General features: G+C 48.3%; 2 protein-coding genes across 2 annotated transcripts in view; one reads left to right on the top strand and one right to left on the bottom strand.

Annotated features, from left to right (window-relative positions):
* Nucleotides 1-18,934, bottom strand: part of LOC144822315 (uncharacterized) — a 528,873-nt gene that overhangs the window by 324,307 nt on the left and 185,632 nt on the right. The gene's annotated exons all lie outside the window — the stretch shown is intronic.
* Nucleotides 1-18,934, top strand: part of LOC144822316 (uncharacterized) — a 203,954-nt gene that overhangs the window by 85,981 nt on the left and 99,039 nt on the right. The window contains exon 3 of the mRNA XM_078679678.1: nt 6,612-6,722. Within this exon, the coding sequence (XP_078535804.1) occupies nt 6,612-6,722 (111 nt within the window). The remainder of the gene's footprint in view (nt 1-6,611; nt 6,723-18,934) is intronic.

Here is an 18,934-nt window from a genome sequence, read left to right as displayed (position 1 = left end):
CCGGCTCCGGCGGCAGGTTAGCCCAGCACCATGCGACTCTGAGCAATAGCTTGCTTAATCTTCCCGACGGCCCCCAGCGCCTAGAGACCCTAACGGGTGATTGTGCGCTATACAAATGTGGATTATTATTTACTCTTAAGTGCATTATAATCCTCGCGGTTATTGCTAACTTTGGTTTGGCTTTATCAAAACATGTCGTGTAAGGTGTCATACGCTTTGGAATACTGCCCCCTCGCCAGAACTGGCGAGGGGGTAGCATTCCACCCTTCTACAGGGAGAAGACATGTTACTTCCATTAATCCCGGTTAAAGTTAACCAGAGCCTCAGCATCACAAAATGGATGCTGCTGCCACAGACACAAATCTGACCTCCTGCTGCTGGGAGTCCTTCCAGCGAGGGTGGCTTGGACAATAGGTTTCCTGTCACAGGGAGGTGCTAGCACCACCCCAGACAGGAGATAGTGGATTGGGGCAGGGAGGGCTGAATGAAAGGAGACACTGCCTGGGGCACACAAGGTGTCCCATGCACAGGCCAGTTCAAACTGGTGCTGGGGCACTCCAGCCCCACCTCTGGCACAAAACTGGACAAAGGGAAAGGGGTGTAACCACCCTCTTCCTGGGTCCCACCCATAGGAGGGACCTAGCAGGTAATCCAGCCCATAGATTTGGAATATAGGTAGGAGCTGAGTCCCAAGACTTTAGATTTATCCTGACTGAAACTCTTGATACGAAACTCTGGACCCTTCGACATCCTACTCGACGTAGAAGACTGAAGAATCTCCCTTGTGGTCAAGGCGTGACCACCCTGTGCAAGCAGGCACCATCAAGCGCTCAACGGTTTGCTTTGTCGTTGCTCCCGCCGGAGCTTGAACACAGAGCCTGACAAGACCCGGACTTCCAGACTTCCTTTAGCCCGATCCACAGCAACAGCAAAGCTGAGACCCGTGGAGGCAACGCAAGACGTGGGACCGGCCATCTTGGAAAGCCAGCGAATTGCTTTCCGTGCAACTTCTGAGGCACCCTCGAAGTTGTGCATTGGGGATTGAGAAGCCCCAGCCCCGAGCACTAACTGCACCGAAGATCACCTCTCCACACTCACCGAGTGCTGTGTGGGGCCCTTTTGCATTTTCCTGCTCGACGCGTCTGTTCGTTATCAAAAACAGTGGTCCTTGACCTAAATCAAATTCTAGAGTTTATCACACTTATAATCATTAATTACTTAGTCTGAGCTTTCGTTCACTTACTCCTGGTATCTAATCCAAACATTTATACACAAAATGCATCAACCCAACGTGACAAACTGGAGAATTAGTTCATTTTAATTCTACCAAAAATGTAGTCCTTTTATAATTCAAAGGTAATTCATAACATTTAAGTACAATCTTGAGGATGCTCAAAGGAACGTGCAAGAAGGTAGTGCTCAGAAATTAAAGCGTGTGATTGAAAAGGGGGGAAGGGACAGAATTAGTGACAATATTTAAAAACACAATGCTGGTACAATAATTCCAAACAGTCTTAGCTTGGCCACACTCAGTGTTCACAACCTAGTGCATTAAAAGTAAATTTCCATTTATTTTATGCACGTTTGCACGCTAGGTTTTTTGTGGTCCAAGGGGGTACAAAAATAAGGGTGTCGACGTTTCGACCCGACTTAATGCTTGTGGGTTAATGATAGCCTCAGCCTGCGGGTCTTCTTCAGGACAAAAGAGCAGCCTCAGTACCAGAAGGGTGCGATTCCTAGGTGTAAGGATAAAATGATATGAGGGTCGTGCATATGGGGTATTACTATTAGTGAACAAATAAATTGGCGGTATTACAGACTCACCCTGGTGTAGATTAAGGTGGGCAAGGTACTCAATATCCCAACCTGAAGTATCTGGATCAGTGTCTCAGATATATCATGCACCATGAAGGTGAATTCAGAATCTGTGTACAAAGGCTAAAATTAGAGCCTGATATTTACGGGATTATTCACATCAATGTGGGTCAAGTAAATGATTAACACTTACCCAATTTATACGAGTTAGTTGATGTAATCGTATATCGGTCTCATCATCTCATTAGGAAGGGGTCGGGAAACTCATGTAAAGTGAGAGGGTTATTTGTAAACTCAGATACTAACGCCGACGTAATGATTTAGCTATCTGGTGCGTAAAATGTGTACCAAGTACACTTACCCTGATTCGTGATGTCTTCCTCTATGTTAGGAGTGCCGGTGAGGTCACTACAATTACAAGCAAAACCAACATAATAGTCTTTTCCAGTTCTAAGAACTGATGCCCTTAATAAGCCTGTAATGTAGGGGATAGTATCTCACCTATGTTTGAAAAGTATCCGTGGTAGCCCTTCCAAATCCGGGAACCCGTGTCGGCCAAATCAGTGGCTGCGTGAGCGTTATACAAGTGTTCCGACGTGCACCGGAAACTGTGCGTGCATCCGCGCTGTTGACAGCGCGTCTATGGGCAGTGAAAAAAGACTACGGATTCGCGTGTTTTTACAGAGTTGAGACCATTATTTAAAAGAAATTAGTTTAAAATTAGTCACTTTGCAAGTTATCACAATTACTTGCTTATTAATCCTTCGTTTTAAAAGGGGGAAGGGGGAAAAAAATTGGGAAAAAATGGAGGTGTCTTCCTGGGCAGCCATATCAGTGATCGAATAGTTAACAGTCAGTATGCTAATTCATTGCACATTATATGTCCAATTATACATTTGTAGAAATAACATAGATCGATTATATTCACAGTGTTACATCGCAATACAATACAATTCATGGTGTTCAATTCGACCGACCATTTTATAATATTATAAGTAATGTTCTGATGTACAGAATAGACACACCCCAATCATTACTAGATCATTAGCTGTATAGGAAGATTGAATTGAGACATTAAATCAGTACATAATATATGAGTAGCCAACAACATCATATATGGCAAACAATCAATAGGTTATACAAGGAGAGGTCAAGCAGAGGTGTAATCAAACTGTTCAGTCTCTCCAATTAGCACCATCCATCATATCATTATGGGCTAGAGTTTAAAGATCACAGTAGAGCATATATATAACTCTCTATCCATTGTTCAGAGAGGAGACCTGTCTACCAAGCTCCTCATACTCCTTAAGGCCATGTGTGATGGTGTCAAATAGATGTATGAAGCGACACTCACGAATGTTCAAAATATTGCTGAAATCACCACCTCTCGGATTTGGTTTCACCTTCTCTATCACCCACCATTTGATGCTATCGGGTCTATGTCCAAACTTGGTGAAATGGTCCACCAAGGGTGCTCCCGGTGTCTGACATTAACTTTTTGAATAGTCTGCCCTATATACATAAAGTTGCATGGACACATTATGGCATATATGACCCCTGAACTATTACATTTAGTATGTTCCTGTAGCTCATATGTATGCTCATTATGTGTAAATCGAATAGTGTCTTGTACTAGTGGGCATGCTTTACACTGTCCACATTTGGTGTGTCCTTTAACAGGTGGGGCCTCCCATAGGGTGGTCTGGCTAACCCTGGGATTGGTAGGTAATAGTGACTTGACTACGTGGTCTCTCACGTTTTTTGCCTTTTTAAAAGCATGTAGGGGTGGTTCAACCATCCCCAGTACATCTGATACCAAGTGCCAATGCTCATTGATAATCTTTTTTATTTCATTACTTTTTGTCGAAAAAGTTGTAACGCAGACCCGCCGGTCTTCGCTGTCCCTTCCTCTAGTTTTTGGCTCTAGCAGTTGTTCCCTGTGGTTATGCCAAGCTCATTTCCATGCTTGTTTTAATAACCGAATGGGATAGCTCCTTTCCGTCAATCGTGCCAATAAGTCTGCTGACTCTGAAAAATAATCTTCCTTTTTGGAGCAATTCCTACGCAACCTCAGGAACTGCCCAAAGGGTAGGTTCTCCCTGAGGTTGCGTGGGTGGTGGCTCGAGTAGCGTAGTAGTGTATTACGCTCACTGGTCTTCCTATAAAGGCTAGTATATAGACCATCCTCTTGTGAGTGTATGGTTATGTCAAGAAAGTGTATACTATGTCTATCGTGCTTGAGCGTGAACTGGATATCCATGGAGCGGTTGTTCAACCAAGCATGAAATCCTTTCAATGTATCCTCATCACCCTTCCATATGATTAAAACATCGTCGATATAGCGACGCCATAACTCCAAATGTTCGACAAAGGGATTGGAATTATTCAGGACATGAGTATGTTCAAAAGCGTCCATGAAAAGGATCGCTAGATTTGCCGCGAAACTAGCGCCCATAGCTACGCCCTTGGTCTGGACGTAGTATTGGCCCTGAAAACAAAAATAATTCTTAGTCATGGCAATTGTTAATAGTTCGATGATGAAATCAGTTGGTACATAATGTGGGGCCGGACGTTGATTTAATACTGTTTCCATGCATTTAAGAGCCTCAATTTGGGGAATGTTTGTATATAAGGTGACAATGTCCATTGTCGCCAATAATTGATAAGTGTGATCATATGGACGTTGATCCACCAGTTGTAACACTTGCATGGTATCCCTGATATATGCGTTGGTCTTCTCAGCTAAGGGTCTCAGGAAGATATCTATATATGTACAGATAGGTTCCAAAAGTGAACCGCATCCCGATATAATTGGTCTCCCGGGTGGGTCTCTCAGCCTCTTATGTACTTTTGGGAGGGTATATATCGTAGCCATTCTAGGATGTTTATTGTTTAGGTATTCGAATTCATTCTTATTGATGAATCCATAGGTTAGTCCTTTTTGTGTCACGGATTCTATCATTTTGCTTAATTCCTTGGTATGGTCCGATCTCAATCTCTCATAGTTCCCGGGTACTCCTAATTGGGAAATGATCTCATTTACGTAGTGCTCCCGGTTCTGGACCACAATAGCCCCTCCCTTGTCCGCTGGTTTTATCACAATGGACATGTTCTCTTTAAGGGATACAAGGGCTTGACACTCAGCTTTTGAGACATTATATTTAACATATTGTCTTTTCTGGAGGGTTTTTTCAACATCACGCATCACAACTTCCTCATAGGCCAGGATCCTGGCCGGCATGTGATGTGATGGGGGATTGAATTTAGAGGGTGGTCTTAGGCCACTACTTGAGAATGAAGGATTATAGGGAATCTTTTGGAAATAATGCTTTAGTCTTATTTTTCGGAAGAATTGGTGTAAATCAATTTTTAGATTAAACTTATTGGGCATCGATATCGGGACAAATGAAAGTACCCTCGAAGTTGTGCATTGGGGATTGAGAAGCCCCAGCCCCGAGCACCAACTGCACCGAAGATCACCTCTCCACACTCACCGAGTGCTGTGTGGGGCCCTTTTGCATTTTCCTGCTCGACTCGTCTGTTCAGTCACTTGCCCGTTGGCTAGTGGCCTCTGTGACGACGAACCTTTGAATTTCCAATGCTGGTCTGGTTGCTCCAGACTGGCCCTTGCTCCCCTGAGAAGGAGCAGACCATCAGACCTTGCTGGTCTGATCCAGAAGCCATCTTCGATTCCTGCGTGGGTTGCATTTGCCAAGGCCTGTTGACTCCGAATCGAGACCCGACACCGCGAGCCTTCGTGGGACAGTCCGTATCCAGCTCCTGATCGTCGTCGACACCTCCTGGTCCACGTTGCTGCAGAGACAAGCTTCACGACATCACCTGATTGCTTCCCGACATCGCCTGGTTCCTTCCTGGTCACTGGCTAGTGACCCAGACTCTGTCCCCTCTGCTTTCAGGTACTCTTCATCCTCGATCCACCCTTGTATCCAACCGGACTCTTCTCTCCTGGTCGCCTGCAGCATCTTTTCTCCAAGGCTCCATAGAACTCCACGACGAAACCCGACACACTTTGACACCTATGCACCCGCTTCCTGTGGGTGAGGTAACGCTAGTACTGCGGTGCTCCTGTAAAGAGTAACTCTCCTAGTGTCCTAGTTTCAAGTGGTTAGCTTCTAGTCCAGTCGGAAGACTCCTAAACCTTTAACTTTCTAACTTTACGCACCCCTTGACTTCTATGTGTGCACGCGTGTGCATATAGACACTGCACCCGAATCCCGTGGGCCTCCTACTCCCTAACTACTGTTAGTCCAGTGTAGCCCCAGCGATTCCCGAGGTCCTAGGCCTTACCATTGTTCGTGACGTGGTTCTTATACCACTATTTTAGTATATGGTTTAGCGGGCCACCAGGGCCTATCCATATTTGTGCAACTTTTGTATGTTATATTAAGTTACTTGTTATGCGCTTGTGCTTCTGTGCTTATACAGAGTACAGAGGGTTGTTTTAGAAATAAATACATATATATTTTGAATATATAACCTGTGTGGTGTCCTTTCATTTGGTTTCACATGCCCTCTTGAGTTTAGCCTAAGACTGTTTTTGTCCATGCTACCACTAGGATAGGTGGTCTATAAGGTTGACTTTACAACCATCACCATAAGGGTTGTTTGGACTGGTGCAAGGTGCTCACTAGAATAGTGAACATAATATACCAGGCCAACTTCTCACATTCACAATAATATTTGTAGTGATATCAGTCATGCAATAAATTCTAATCACATTCATTTCATCTTACTCTATGCAATGTGCTAACAATTCTCCTGTATTTTAATTCCAGGTCCTCTTATTGCTACCTCTGTTTCTTTTTCAAGAGCTAAAGAAAAGAAAGATGTGTATCCCATGAACAGCAGGGACTCTGAGAGAAGATACAGTGATGATTGTTGTTTGAGTGAGTAAAACAGCTTTACAGAATGTTCTGGCAATACAAATGTCATTATATTTAACACAAGTTTATCCAAACACACACACACCCTCTAAAACAGAGGCACATATGTTGATGTGCATAACACACACACATACAAGTAATCTTATAATCGTAGATAATGCAGCAGTAATCTTAGAATTGTAGATAATTCAGCAGTATTAATGCATATACTAATATTCCAGAAACAGTGTTTTAGTTAAGGAGCCTTTGAGCGAGATTTCGCTTTGTGGAATTTCATATTGGAACATTCTTAAGAATTGTTATTTATAATAAATGTAATGGCCCTCTCCACCTCACTAGGTATATCCATTTCCCTGAACTTTGTAACATCAAATTAATGCATTGTTAGTTATTGGTTTGTAAAATGGCTGCAACCTGATTTGATTCTAGTGGACGTCTTTTGGGGTTAAATATTGTGTGCTTTACCCATAGAGGTCAAAGAACAGGTGGGCGAGTTACCCACTTTTCCCCAGAGAGTTTTCTTTGGTTTTGAGTACTATAAAAAGAGATTGGTGAACAATGGTGTAGATACCACTGGAGATGCATGGTTAAGTGGGTCTACTAACTGTTTCTAAAGACCAAAGAAATCGGGTACAAAATACCTATGTTAAATCTTTAATTCCAAAATCAGTTTTGTTTCCTAAAGAGGTTTGAAATGTTTTTAGTGTTTTTTTGTCTGCAGTTTAGCATGTGATGAGCTGAGCTTAGTCGACCAGAATGACCAGCATTTCCACGTTCCAATTAACGTTACCCTTTGGAAGTCCTTATATTTTAGTGGGGGTATCGACCCTAAACAAGCATTTACAATGCAATGGTTTTGCCTTTGTTAAAGTTAGAGCTATTGGCATTGCTCTTGACATTATTTTTATTTATGTTTTTTTTAACATAAATAAATGGCATTGTCATTTACAATGCCACTAGCTTTATCTCTCGCAAATGACACACACACCCACACAGAGCCCTCCACACACACCCACACAGAGCCCCCCCACACACCTACACAGAGCCCCCCCACACACCTTCTGGCCCATTATCTTTTGTCCTCATCAAAATAACTGCCACGCCCCTTACTTTGTTCTGAAAATGGTAGGTAGCAAGTCATTTCAAATCTAGGGGCCTGTAGCCTAAAGAACTTTCTGAGGGCATGGAAAGAACAGCAGCCTCCTTTTTCATGGATGAGCATCCCCTAGCTCGGTTCTTATGCTCCACCTGTCTTTCTTTGATACTTGTGCTCGTCCAACTGAAGGATACATCATTAGCACAATCCAACTGCCAAGACACCGCCTCGGCACGAGGCAACACATGATTTGTCGGACAAAGCACAGAAGTTATTATATCATTACAGAGAAAAATAATTGCAATTAAATCTTGACTTGCCCACAGAAAAGCATACAGCACAATAAAAAACAAATAGTTTAAAAGGAAGCCTTTCACCACTTGCTCTGGCAGTGAAATGAGACAAATATACAATCCAGTGGCAATGGTCATACAGCCAGGGAGGATACTGTTACACTATTCCTGACCTCAGACGGGGCCACGATTATGCTGACACACCTTCATCTGGGTCCTTGTAGGAGGCAGTAATTGAAACAGTTTTAGGCATGTACGTACACTTAGATGCACTGACAGGGGTCTTGATGATGCCAGCGTTGGTGCAGTGAGTGATGTGATGAAACCAGGACACACGAGTGACAGAGGCCATGTTCAGACCTACCCACTGCACAACTTAAGGCCAGTCTGCAGCACAAGTCTGTCTCATGCTGGCGCCTGTGCCACATAAATGAGGCTAGTGATGGATAGGAACACATAAGAACCAGTACCTGCCGTCTGGGCCATTAACATGAGATGTGCCCGAGCCAGAAGTCACCCGAGTGGGGCCAGTACTAGCATTTGCTGTGACATCAGCAAGGTTGGCGTTGAAAACATGCATGGCTAGGGTTAGCAGATGGCTCCAGGTAACCGGGAAACCACTTTTCCATTCCTAGACATTGCTTTTCTATTATCCGTGCATTCTGAGATTTGTGGCCTTTGTTTGTTTTTATTGAGCCAATTGGCCCACAGCACTTGATAACAATGACAGTTCAAAGTAAAGCCCAGTTATTGGAAACTGCTGTCCCAATGGCATGAAGCCAGCTGGTCAGCACCTACTTGGCACCAGATTGGGCTAAGTGGTTGCCATTTACAGGTGCACAAAAGTGGTAGATGAAAATACTCTAATTTGAACCGGTGCTAATTACTTTGAGTCCCATCATCTGTGATGTTACATTGTAGATGCCTGTGCAAGCAGCATACCATATTACTGACTCAAGGTACACCAAACACAAATAAATAAGGCGCACAACTGCTCACCTGTTCTACATTCTCCACTGTGAAGTCCAGGCCTTGTCGCTGCTCCCTGCGCTCCATGTTGACCCCCAAAGCCTCACCGCACCCCTGGGGCAGGGACGGGGGCAGTCTGCCCAGGCACAACAGCCTGGCTGGTTTTGGGAGGGGGCACCCCCTTTTGGAGGCTTCCTTATTCTGAGTGCCGGAGCTTTACCAGAGGAGAGTGAGACCCTGGAGGGGCGATTAAAAGGAGCAGTGTCCAGGAGAGGGGTACTCTAGAAAGGAATGGTCATAGCTCACCCACCGAAGGTAAAAAGGGGTCTATCATTAAAATGAATGGGCAGGGCTCCTGAGAGATGAAAATGATCAACTGCCTGGAAGGATACTAACAGAGGTTGGGAGAGGGTGTTTTCTAAAGATGCAGAGATAGTGCTTCAGGGTTACTTTTGTTGAAGAGATGGCTGTAGCGGACGGTGAAACTTTGTCTGGCAAATGGAGAGTTTCCTGCCTTTAGAAGGGATAGGGGTAGAATCTGTAGGCCCCCAAGGATGGAGGAGGGTGGGGGCTTCAAGGGGAGGCTACCTCTGGTGACTGACATATAGAGCCTTTCACTGGAGGTGGGAATTTAGTGACCGGCCCGTGCACATACTGCAAGGAGTGGGGTGATCCGAGGATGCCTCGCCACGGGCTGGGAGACGGTCCTGCGGGAGGGGTGACGGCTTCTGACTGCCGGGAGAGAGGCTGCACGGCGCCTGGCTCGGTCCTCCCCGCTCGCCCTGCCCTCCACTCTCCTGCAGCCGCAGCCTGTCACTGACAGCCAGAGCCAGGCACAGGCAGCAGGGAGGCGGGGTCCTGCGGGTGGGACAGGGCTGTCTTCAGCGCTGCCTGCTTGGAGACTGGTCTGTTTAAACCCACTAGGCTAATAAAGCGGTCAGAGTCTCAGACACCTGCCCCTGACCATCAGCTACGTGGCTGAGATACTCATCTCTGTCCGTCCGCTGCATAGTTCATTACCGACTGCCCATGCACCGTCCTGGCACCGCACTCGACTGCCAGGATCCACGGCATAACTGCCTCTCGTGACACCTAGCCGCCTTGTCAAAAGAGACAAGAACTCATTTGGGCAGCAAGTAAATATTGTTATTTTATTTTTTAAAGAGCTGCGAAAATAGAATCGCGATAATTTACCGACAGCGGAAAGAATGGCCGGGGGGAGGGTAGGTGGGGGCGGAACGGCCAGCGGGAGGGGGGGGGAGCGGGAAAGGAACGGCCAGCGGGGGAGCGGGAAAGGAACGGCCAGCGGGAGGGGGGGGGGGCGGGAAACGAACCGACAGCGGGAGGGGGGACAGGAAAGGAAAGGAACCACTCACCTGGACTTCCTCGGCCGGCGGTCGGCCGCCAAATGGCCCAAACAAACCTCGACGGGCCCAAAAAAAAGCCCCGCCCACCGCTGCATGACGTGGCCAAAAGGGAAAAATTCTCGGGAACGCCCCCGAATCTGGTCCGGCCTTGACGGACAGATCCGGCTCCCAATGGCTAGCCTCCATTTATGGAGCTAGCCAATGGGAGGAGGGGGCGCCCTGGATTGGGAGAGCTTGATGAGAACCGCTGGAATCAGGGGAATGGGTGGAAAAGCGTACAGAAAGCTGTTCGACCAGTTGATCCATAACGCATTCCCCAGCGTCCCCGGCTGGTAGTACCTGGAGGCGAAGTCTCGGCATTTGCTGTTTTCGGCGGTGGCGAACAGATCTACGTCTGGAGTTCCCCACCTTGCGAAGACTTCTCCTAGTACTTCGTCGTTTATGACCCATTCGTGGTTTTCCTGAATCAGTCTGCTCAGCTCGTCTGCCTGAACATTCTGCACACCTGGCAGATGAGTGGCCGTAATCGAGAGTCCTCGAGCCAGAAGCCAATGCCAGATCGCCTGCGCCTCCTGAGACAGAGTGCGTGATCTCGAGCCCCCCTGCTTGTTGAGGTAATACATCGTAGTCGTAATGTCCGTCTGTACAAGCAGAGAGTTGGTCCGGAAGGACGGTTGAAAGGCCTTCAGCGCCAAGTGAACAGCCCTGAGTTCCAGGAAATTGATGTGGTACGTGGACTCCGACGGGGACCACGTCCCTTGAATCTGCAGGTCTCCGGAGTGCGCTCCCCATCCCAGGAGAGAAGCATCCGTCACGATAGTCTGAGTGGGAATGTCCTTGTGGAAGGGAACCCCTCTGAGGAGATTCTCCGCTGAACACCACCACTTCAGAGACTGAAGAGCATGTAGAGACAGTCGTATCTTGTCGTCCCAAGAGCCTCTCCTCTGGTCCCACTGATCTTCCAAGCACTCCTGCAGCGGTCTCATGTGCAGCCGCGCATGTGGTGTCAGGAAGATGCAAGAGGCCATCGATCCCAGCAGAGAAGACACCGTCCTCACTGTCGTGGATGGAGTGGACATGAGAGCCTGAGCCTTCCGAAGGAGTGATAAACGTCGCTCTTCCGAAGGAGACACGCTTGCCGACAGCGTATCGATGGAGGCTCCCAAGTACTGGATGCACTGGACCGGAGTCAGGACAGACTTGGACATGTTGATGTGCAACCCCAGCTTGTCAAGAGCACGCACGTCTTCTGGAAGTGTGCTTGAGCTTCCGAGAAGGAGGAGGCCTTGATCAACCAATCGTCCAGGTATGGGTAGACAAACACCTTGTTCTTCCTCAGGTGTGCCGCTACCACTGCCATGCACTTCGAGAACGTCCGGGGCGCAGACTTCAGCCAGAACGGAAGTACCGTGTACTGATAGTGATTGGTGCCGACTTGAAATCGCAGGAACTTCCTGTGTTTGTGTGCAATGGGCACATGGAAGTACGCATCCTGTAGGTCTATGGCGCAAAGCCAGTCTCCCCGCTGCAGCTGAGGATAAATCTGATGCAGCGACAGCATGCGAAACTTTTCTCTGCGAATCCATTTGTTTGCCTGTCGCAAGTCCAGAATGGGCCTGAACTCGTTCTTGTCCTTCTTGCGGACCAGAAAGAACCGGGAGTACAGACCTCTTCCTCTTTGAGACAGAGGTACATCTTCTATCGCCTTTTTCCTTAAAAGGATGTCGACCTCCGCCTGGAGCTCGCGCAGTTGATACTGCGAGCTGACCGGAGGAATCGATGGAGGAGGGCTGATGAACCGAAGACTGTATCCATTGCAAACAATATTCAGCACCCACTTGTCCTGAGTAATTTTTCTCCACTCTGCCAGAAAAAATTGAACGCTTCCCCCCACCGGAGCGGGTAACGGACGAAGGGGAAGTAACCGCTCAGGGTCGAGACCTAGCCGGGCCCTTGTTCGCGGTAGAGGACTGCTGTCCACCTCTACCCCTCTGACGTTTCTGGAAGGGTCTTCTGTATTGCTGCTGTTGTTGCTGCTGCTGCTGTTGCCCAGAAGACTGTCCCCTTCCTCTACCCTGCGACCCGAACCGTCGTTGGAACTGGCGGTAGGGTTTCTTGTCTTTGGGCTTCTCCAAGCCCACGGCCGTCAGGGTTTCAGCCTCGGCCTTCATCCTGGCCATTTCGTCATCTGCATGTTTCCCGAAGAGGGTGTCGCCGGAAAACGGCAGATTTGCCACTCGCTTTTGCGCTTCAGGCTTGAGCGACGTCAGCCGGAGCCAAGCATGGCGTCTCTGATTGATACCGTGGCAGTATCCATGTGCGGCCAACAGGGAGATATCCGCCGCGGCGCTGATGGCTTGGTTCGAAACCAGCATCCCTTCCTGGACGATCTCCATGAAGTCCTCTTTCCTGTCCCGCGGGACAAGGTCCGCAAACTGTTCCATGGAATCCCACAGCGCACGGTCGTACCGCCCCAGCAACGCCGAGTCGCTGGAGGCCTTCATCGTCATGGAAGACGTCCCACACGCCTTCCTTCCAGCTGAGTCAATCCAGCGGCTCTCCTTATCCGGAGGCACAGTGGAGGACGGGGAGGTAGCATGTAGTTTCCTAGCCGCCGTCACAATCACCGAATCAGGCACTGGGTCCATCCGTAAGAAGGCCGGGTCCGACTCTGGCGCCCTGTACTTCTTGACAAGCCTGGAGGGAGCGGCTTTCACCACCGCCGGCGTAAGGAAGAGCTGTTCAGCAGGCTCAACCAGTCCTGGCACCAAAGGCAGTAGGGGGCGAGACAGGTGCTTCTTGTGCAAAGTCTCGAAGATCACAGAAGTCGTCGGCGTAGGGGCCGTCACCTTGATCCCCAACTTCGCCGCCCCCCTCAGGAGAACCTCCTGGAACGTGCCAATATCATATATCGGAGACACCCTCGTCTCCGGTGAATCCGACAATGTAGGTGAATATGAACGGGTCCTAGAGGTCGAACGGGACCTGGACCTATGCCTCCTATGGCGATGTCTGGATCTAGAGGAGGATCAGTGTCTACTCCTAGATCTGGCTCTCTTCCCTGAGCGCGACCTCGATCTCCTGGGTCTGGGACGCTCCGCCGGCTTCCCCGGGACGGACGTCTTGGGCTTAGGAGAAACCTTCGACTTAGGAGTCTTCTTCGGAGGTGTCGGAAGTCTGGGCATTGACACCGATCTTGGTGGAACCGGAGGAGGAGCACCAGGCACAGGGGCCTGTGGTCCTGACGGAAGAGCAGGTAGAGGAGGCAATGGAGGAGGGGTTGGAGCCCTCGGAGGAGGACCTCTAGGCAAAGGAGGAGGAGGAGAAGGTGTAATAGTCTTCTTCGGGGTATACACCTCTGAGTACACCGTTCCCGGCGACCCACCATCCTTTCCTGACTGAGGGGAGCCCCCCACAGTCCTCGGCCTGTCCTTACGACCCCCTGACGTCGAAGACCGGTGTCCAGACGTCGAAAGTGGTCCCCTCGACGTCGAGCGGCCCTTCGGCGTCGACCGTTTCACACACCTCGGCGTCGACCGGCTTCTATGCCTCGACGTCGATCCTGACCAGATGGACGATCCTCTATACCTCGACGGCGAGCGCTTACGCCTCGACGGCGACCTCGACGGCGACCTCTTCGATTGCCTCGACGTCGACCTCGATCGCCTCAACGTCGACTTCTTCTGTGCCGGAGACCTCTTCTGCCTCGACGGCGACCTTGTCCGCTTCGACGGCGGCCTCGACGATGAGGATCCCCTCGACGACGATGTCCTCGCCCTTGACGGCGAACGGCGGTGTCGCCTCGACGGCGAGCGCCGACGCCGGGTCCTTTGACGCCGACCACTCGACGGCGACGACGAAGACATCGACACTGGGTTCGACGGCGGCCTGTGTAAGTCCCTCGATGTCGACGGGCGACGTTTTCTCGACCCAGAGCCCTGGGGAGACCGGGAACTGGCCGTGGACCTTCCTCTCGACGTCGTGGTCAGTGCAACCGACCCAGACGGAGACAATGGACGTTTGCTGGACTTCCTGCCCCTGGGGAGCCCCCCAGAGGCCTCAGCATGGGCAGTAGAAGCCCCTCCAGACCCACCTTGAGCCTTCAGTCTTCTCTCTTCAAGGCCCTGAAGTCTGATCTTCCTCCTGTCCTTCAGGGTCCTGCCAGAGAAGCCTTTACAGACCTCACACTCCTCTGGGATGTGGGAAGAGGGAAGGCAGAGGATACACACCTCATGGGGATCTGACTTGGCCTTCTTCCTGGAGCACTCCGGGCATTTGTCAAATAATGCAGGCATTATGGACAACAAAAGGGTGCAGCAAACCAAGAAGAAAGTCACCAGAATACTTTAAAAGTACACAAAATCGAATTTAGTGAAAAAACACCAACAAAACCCTTGAAAAGGGAGAGCTCAATGCTCCAGGGTCCTGCTTGCAGGAGCCGGAAAAAAGAACTGAAAGTAAGTTGGACCTGCTATGCATTCTGGGATACTGGGAGAAGGTTCTGGAAGATTCTCTTAAAGGCACAGTATCCTGTTCTGAGCCACATAATGGCAGCCTATGGGGCTTGTCTGTCCAGGTTCTTCTCTCTATCATTCCTGAGGGAGTTTGCTGTTAAAGCAATGGAAATCTGTACAGGCTTTTGCTGTTTTGTGGATTTTATGGTGGAATTTCTAGTTGAAGTACTGGACAGTGTAGCCTTTTTAGGCTGCATTATCTGTCTTTAAATTCTCTCTTAAGTGTCTATGCATTTCTGCATTTTTTGACACTGTAAGAGATTATTTTTGATTGCTCCGGGGTCCACGCACATGGGCGGGACTATTCACTAGATTATGACTATAACAGAGATACCCCTACTACAGAACTGGAGTTACAGGACAGAAACTACTCCTTCCTTGACTGCACCCATGCGGGCAGGTTCTCCCTTGGTGGCAGTTAGGTCCTTGGGCACATCAATGCTGGTGCGCAGCCCTTCGGGTCCCGACCTTTGGTGCTGATCAACTCTGCCGCTGCGTTGCTTCCTCCCCTGGGGATTGTTGTGGCATCACTGGTCGGCTTCGAGCCAGAGTCGGTGCACGTCCATGCTGCTACTCCTGGGGCTGCGCTGTATGACACCCTACCAACCTCGTACTCTGACTTCTGTGCGACGCCACTTCGGAGTTGGTCAGCATTAGCCCAGATACTCTTCTTCCTTGTTCCAAGAGGGGTCCCTTGGTCGACGAAACTGCATCAGATGTTTTTCTTCCATGTCTGGACGTCCAGTGCCCTCAGATCCACCTCTTGATGTGTGGATTTACTGAATTGGCTGAAGCCAGCGGGCTAGATTCCTCCCCTGCTTCTAGTCTTCTGTCTCATCCGGGCCTGGCCACAGAATCCAGCTTTTCCCTGGCATACATTTTGCATTGAGTGGCTGTTGTGTTGGATTTGTCCCTCCTTTCTGTGTCCAAATTCACAGACCTCTTCATTGGGGTTTGTAGGAGGCTGGCTTAGCATATGGTTCACACTTATTTACGTGAAGCACCCTGCACTAATCCAGGTGACACTTTTGTTGATTGTAGTGGTCTTAGAAAGCTCTGTAAGTGGTAGCTGTGGAGATCAGCCTTCAGGCTTAGTCCAGAAGGAGTGTTAAGCAGCTTGTTTTACCAGAACTAATCCTATAGTGTAGGGTAAACGGAAAAAAACACAGTGTAGTTATATACATAAGTATGTTCATTATACACACTCACTAATACACTGGCATATCTCCTTCCTGGAGATATCAACATAATACACACAATATTTCCAATGTAAAACAGGTAAGTAAGCACAAATACACAGTGGTCTCCCGGGGAGACCAAACCATAAACTAAATAAGTGGAATGTGAACTGCGTCCAAAGTCAGGACATGAACCAGATGATTCAGAAGAGCTGGGGACACAAGGAACCACCAATGGTAAGTACTCAGGAACCCCACGGAGGCTATGTGCAGAATGGAAACGTAGCTGCGTACTCAATGCAAGTCAATGGGAAAGTCGCAGTTGTAGTTTTTAAGAAGGTCCCTTCCCAGTGGACCCTGAAGAAACCTTGTGGAAGAAAGAAGGTTGGAGAGTCGCCCCACTTGTGGATACCCCAGGAACCAGAATACCTACACAAGGGACACCAGATGCATAGGTGCGAAGTGATGTCGGAAACCACCAAAGATCACAATGGAGGACTTAGGAAAAGATGCCGCTGGCAAAGAAGATGAGAGTCCAGTGGAATCCAAGGAGGAATTCTTGAAGAGGAGTACCTGCAAGCAGAGAGGATAGAGTCTATGCCACTCTGAAGTGACCAGGAGGCTCAGAAGACCAATGACCACCGATGACAAAAGATTCAGGAGTGATGATGGTGACCTTGCAGCTGTGAGGACCAGGTGACACTGGAAGACCAGGAGCCGTTCACAAGCTGTCCCATGTCAGGAGTCAAGAACCAGGAGGTCAGTGTCTGGCGGGAGCACTAACAAGCCTTGGCAGCAGCAACAGATGTGGTAAATGAAAAAGGTGCAATGTAGGGACCAGCAAGGTCTAGGGACTCACCAATTGCAGAAGAGTCAGAGCAGGCCCAAACAAGCAGGGGAGCCCACTGAAGTCAAAGAAGAACCAGCTTGAGTTCAGGTTACTTGTTCTTCAGTGTTTTTTAAGAGAGACTTCCACTTGGTAGTGATGCCCTTGTGGTCCTTCCTTACAGTGGGCTGGCCTTTTGATTGCATGGGGCTTTGGTTCCTTTGGTCCCTCTTTTGTTTTCACCATTTACTGCTATTGCTTTTTACCCTGTGCTGGTATGAGGTGTATTTCCCCCTTGTGTTCTGGGAATATTCTTTCCAAGGAGGATTTCCGTCTTCTTGATTTCCTTTTATAAAGCTTTGAAGTGGCCCCACCCCCTTTTCTCAGATGGCTTGTTTCTCCCTGTGAGATTGAAACTGTGTCTATCTGTGCGGATGCCTTTTCCACTGTTCATTTTCTATTCCTTTTGGGGAAATCTTGTCAGGAATTCTCTTCTTAATGGTGTTGCCTTTCAGTGCACGTGTCATTCTCATTCCTTTTGCCCTATGGTCCATTCTTAGATGTGTCCAAAATCCCTTCTTTGATTGGAAGTTTTCTTTCCTTCTTGTGTTTTTTCCTATTGGTTTTATGGGTGGTTTCTATATTATTTGCCCACTTTTAAGACCTGGTTTTGTAGCTGGTCTCCATTGTTAAACCTTCTTCTCAAGGTTTCTCTCCTTGACCTCTTTTGCTTCTTTTTTTGTTGCATTTCTACCCCGTGGCGGGATACCCCCTTCCTCCCTTTAAAATTAAGGTGTATCCTATTCTCTACAAACTGCTCCTTATTTCTTATATTGGGTGTATTCCTTCTCTTCGAGGACACAGGCTTTATGGTTTTCTTTTACCAATCTCTTGTGGATTGGGGCTTCTCCTTGCCCTTGGCATATCTGTATTGTCTACGGTTCTGTGTTTAGTGTTCGTATGTATTCCAGATATACATGGAACTCTATCTATGCCACTTGCATTTGTTTTTCTATTGGTATTTCTGTGGTTATGCACATTTTGGTAGTCGTGTGTCTCAGTTATCACCTTCTGTTCCTATACAGTTGTGGTTGCATGGTCGATGCTTCCTTCGAGATTGCACTACTATTGACACTCTGCTTATGCTGTAGTCTTATGTCTACCTCTTCGTGGGTTTTCATGTTGGGTGAACCTCTCTGTTCGCTCTACCGGTCTGTGTATTTTCTGAGGAGATTCTAGCTTGCTGTCCTGTGTCTTGCTGTCCTTGCTGATTATTCCTAGCCTCCATGCTTTTGCAGCATGGGTTGGGGAGCTCCCCTTCGGGTTCCTCAAGACGTCTTGTCTCCTATTTTGTCACTTTTTGCTGGCCTTTGCTGTGGTATGCTTATCCACATGTTGGGGGAACACTCCATCCCCCTGATGTGATGGTCTCTTTTTCTTCTCCGAAAATTCTGTTCTCTCTGATGTACTTTCTGTGGTGCTGATCTCTTTTTCCGATCAGCTTTCTATTATATCTCTTTTATTTTTTTGGTCTTCCTTTGATGATCCGGGAATTACAGACCCCATCCCTTTTTACCCTGGGTAACCTATTCATAAGTTGACTTCATCTGTTAGTGTCCTGCCTTCTCTTCAGATTGGCTGACAATTGTACTCCTCCTTTTTCCCTGCGTTCCTTGTTCTTACCTCCAGGAGATTATTTTCTTTCCCTGTGGTCTAGCCACAATTTCCGTAACATGCCCTGGACTATTGTTGTTAGTTCATACATATGCTGTGTCTCTTGTTACTTGTCACTGGCTACTTCTCTCTGAGAATGGGTGTGTTATGGCTTTGGTATCTAATTCACAAGGTAAGGAATCTGTGGCTGTGGATAAGTTAGTTACCATCGGTAGTGCTGTATCTGGTAGAGACCTGTTCTAGCTGCAGATTCCTTACCGCCCCTCCCCTCTCTGCGAACTTCCTCAAGTATGAGGTT

Source organism: Lissotriton helveticus, chromosome 3_1, assembly GCF_964261635.1.
Source record: "Lissotriton helveticus chromosome 3_1, aLisHel1.1, whole genome shotgun sequence".
NCBI lineage: Eukaryota > Metazoa > Chordata > Amphibia > Caudata > Salamandridae > Lissotriton > Lissotriton helveticus.
Note: the sequence above shows the minus strand (reverse complement) of the source record. Positions and strands in the feature narration are given on the sequence as shown.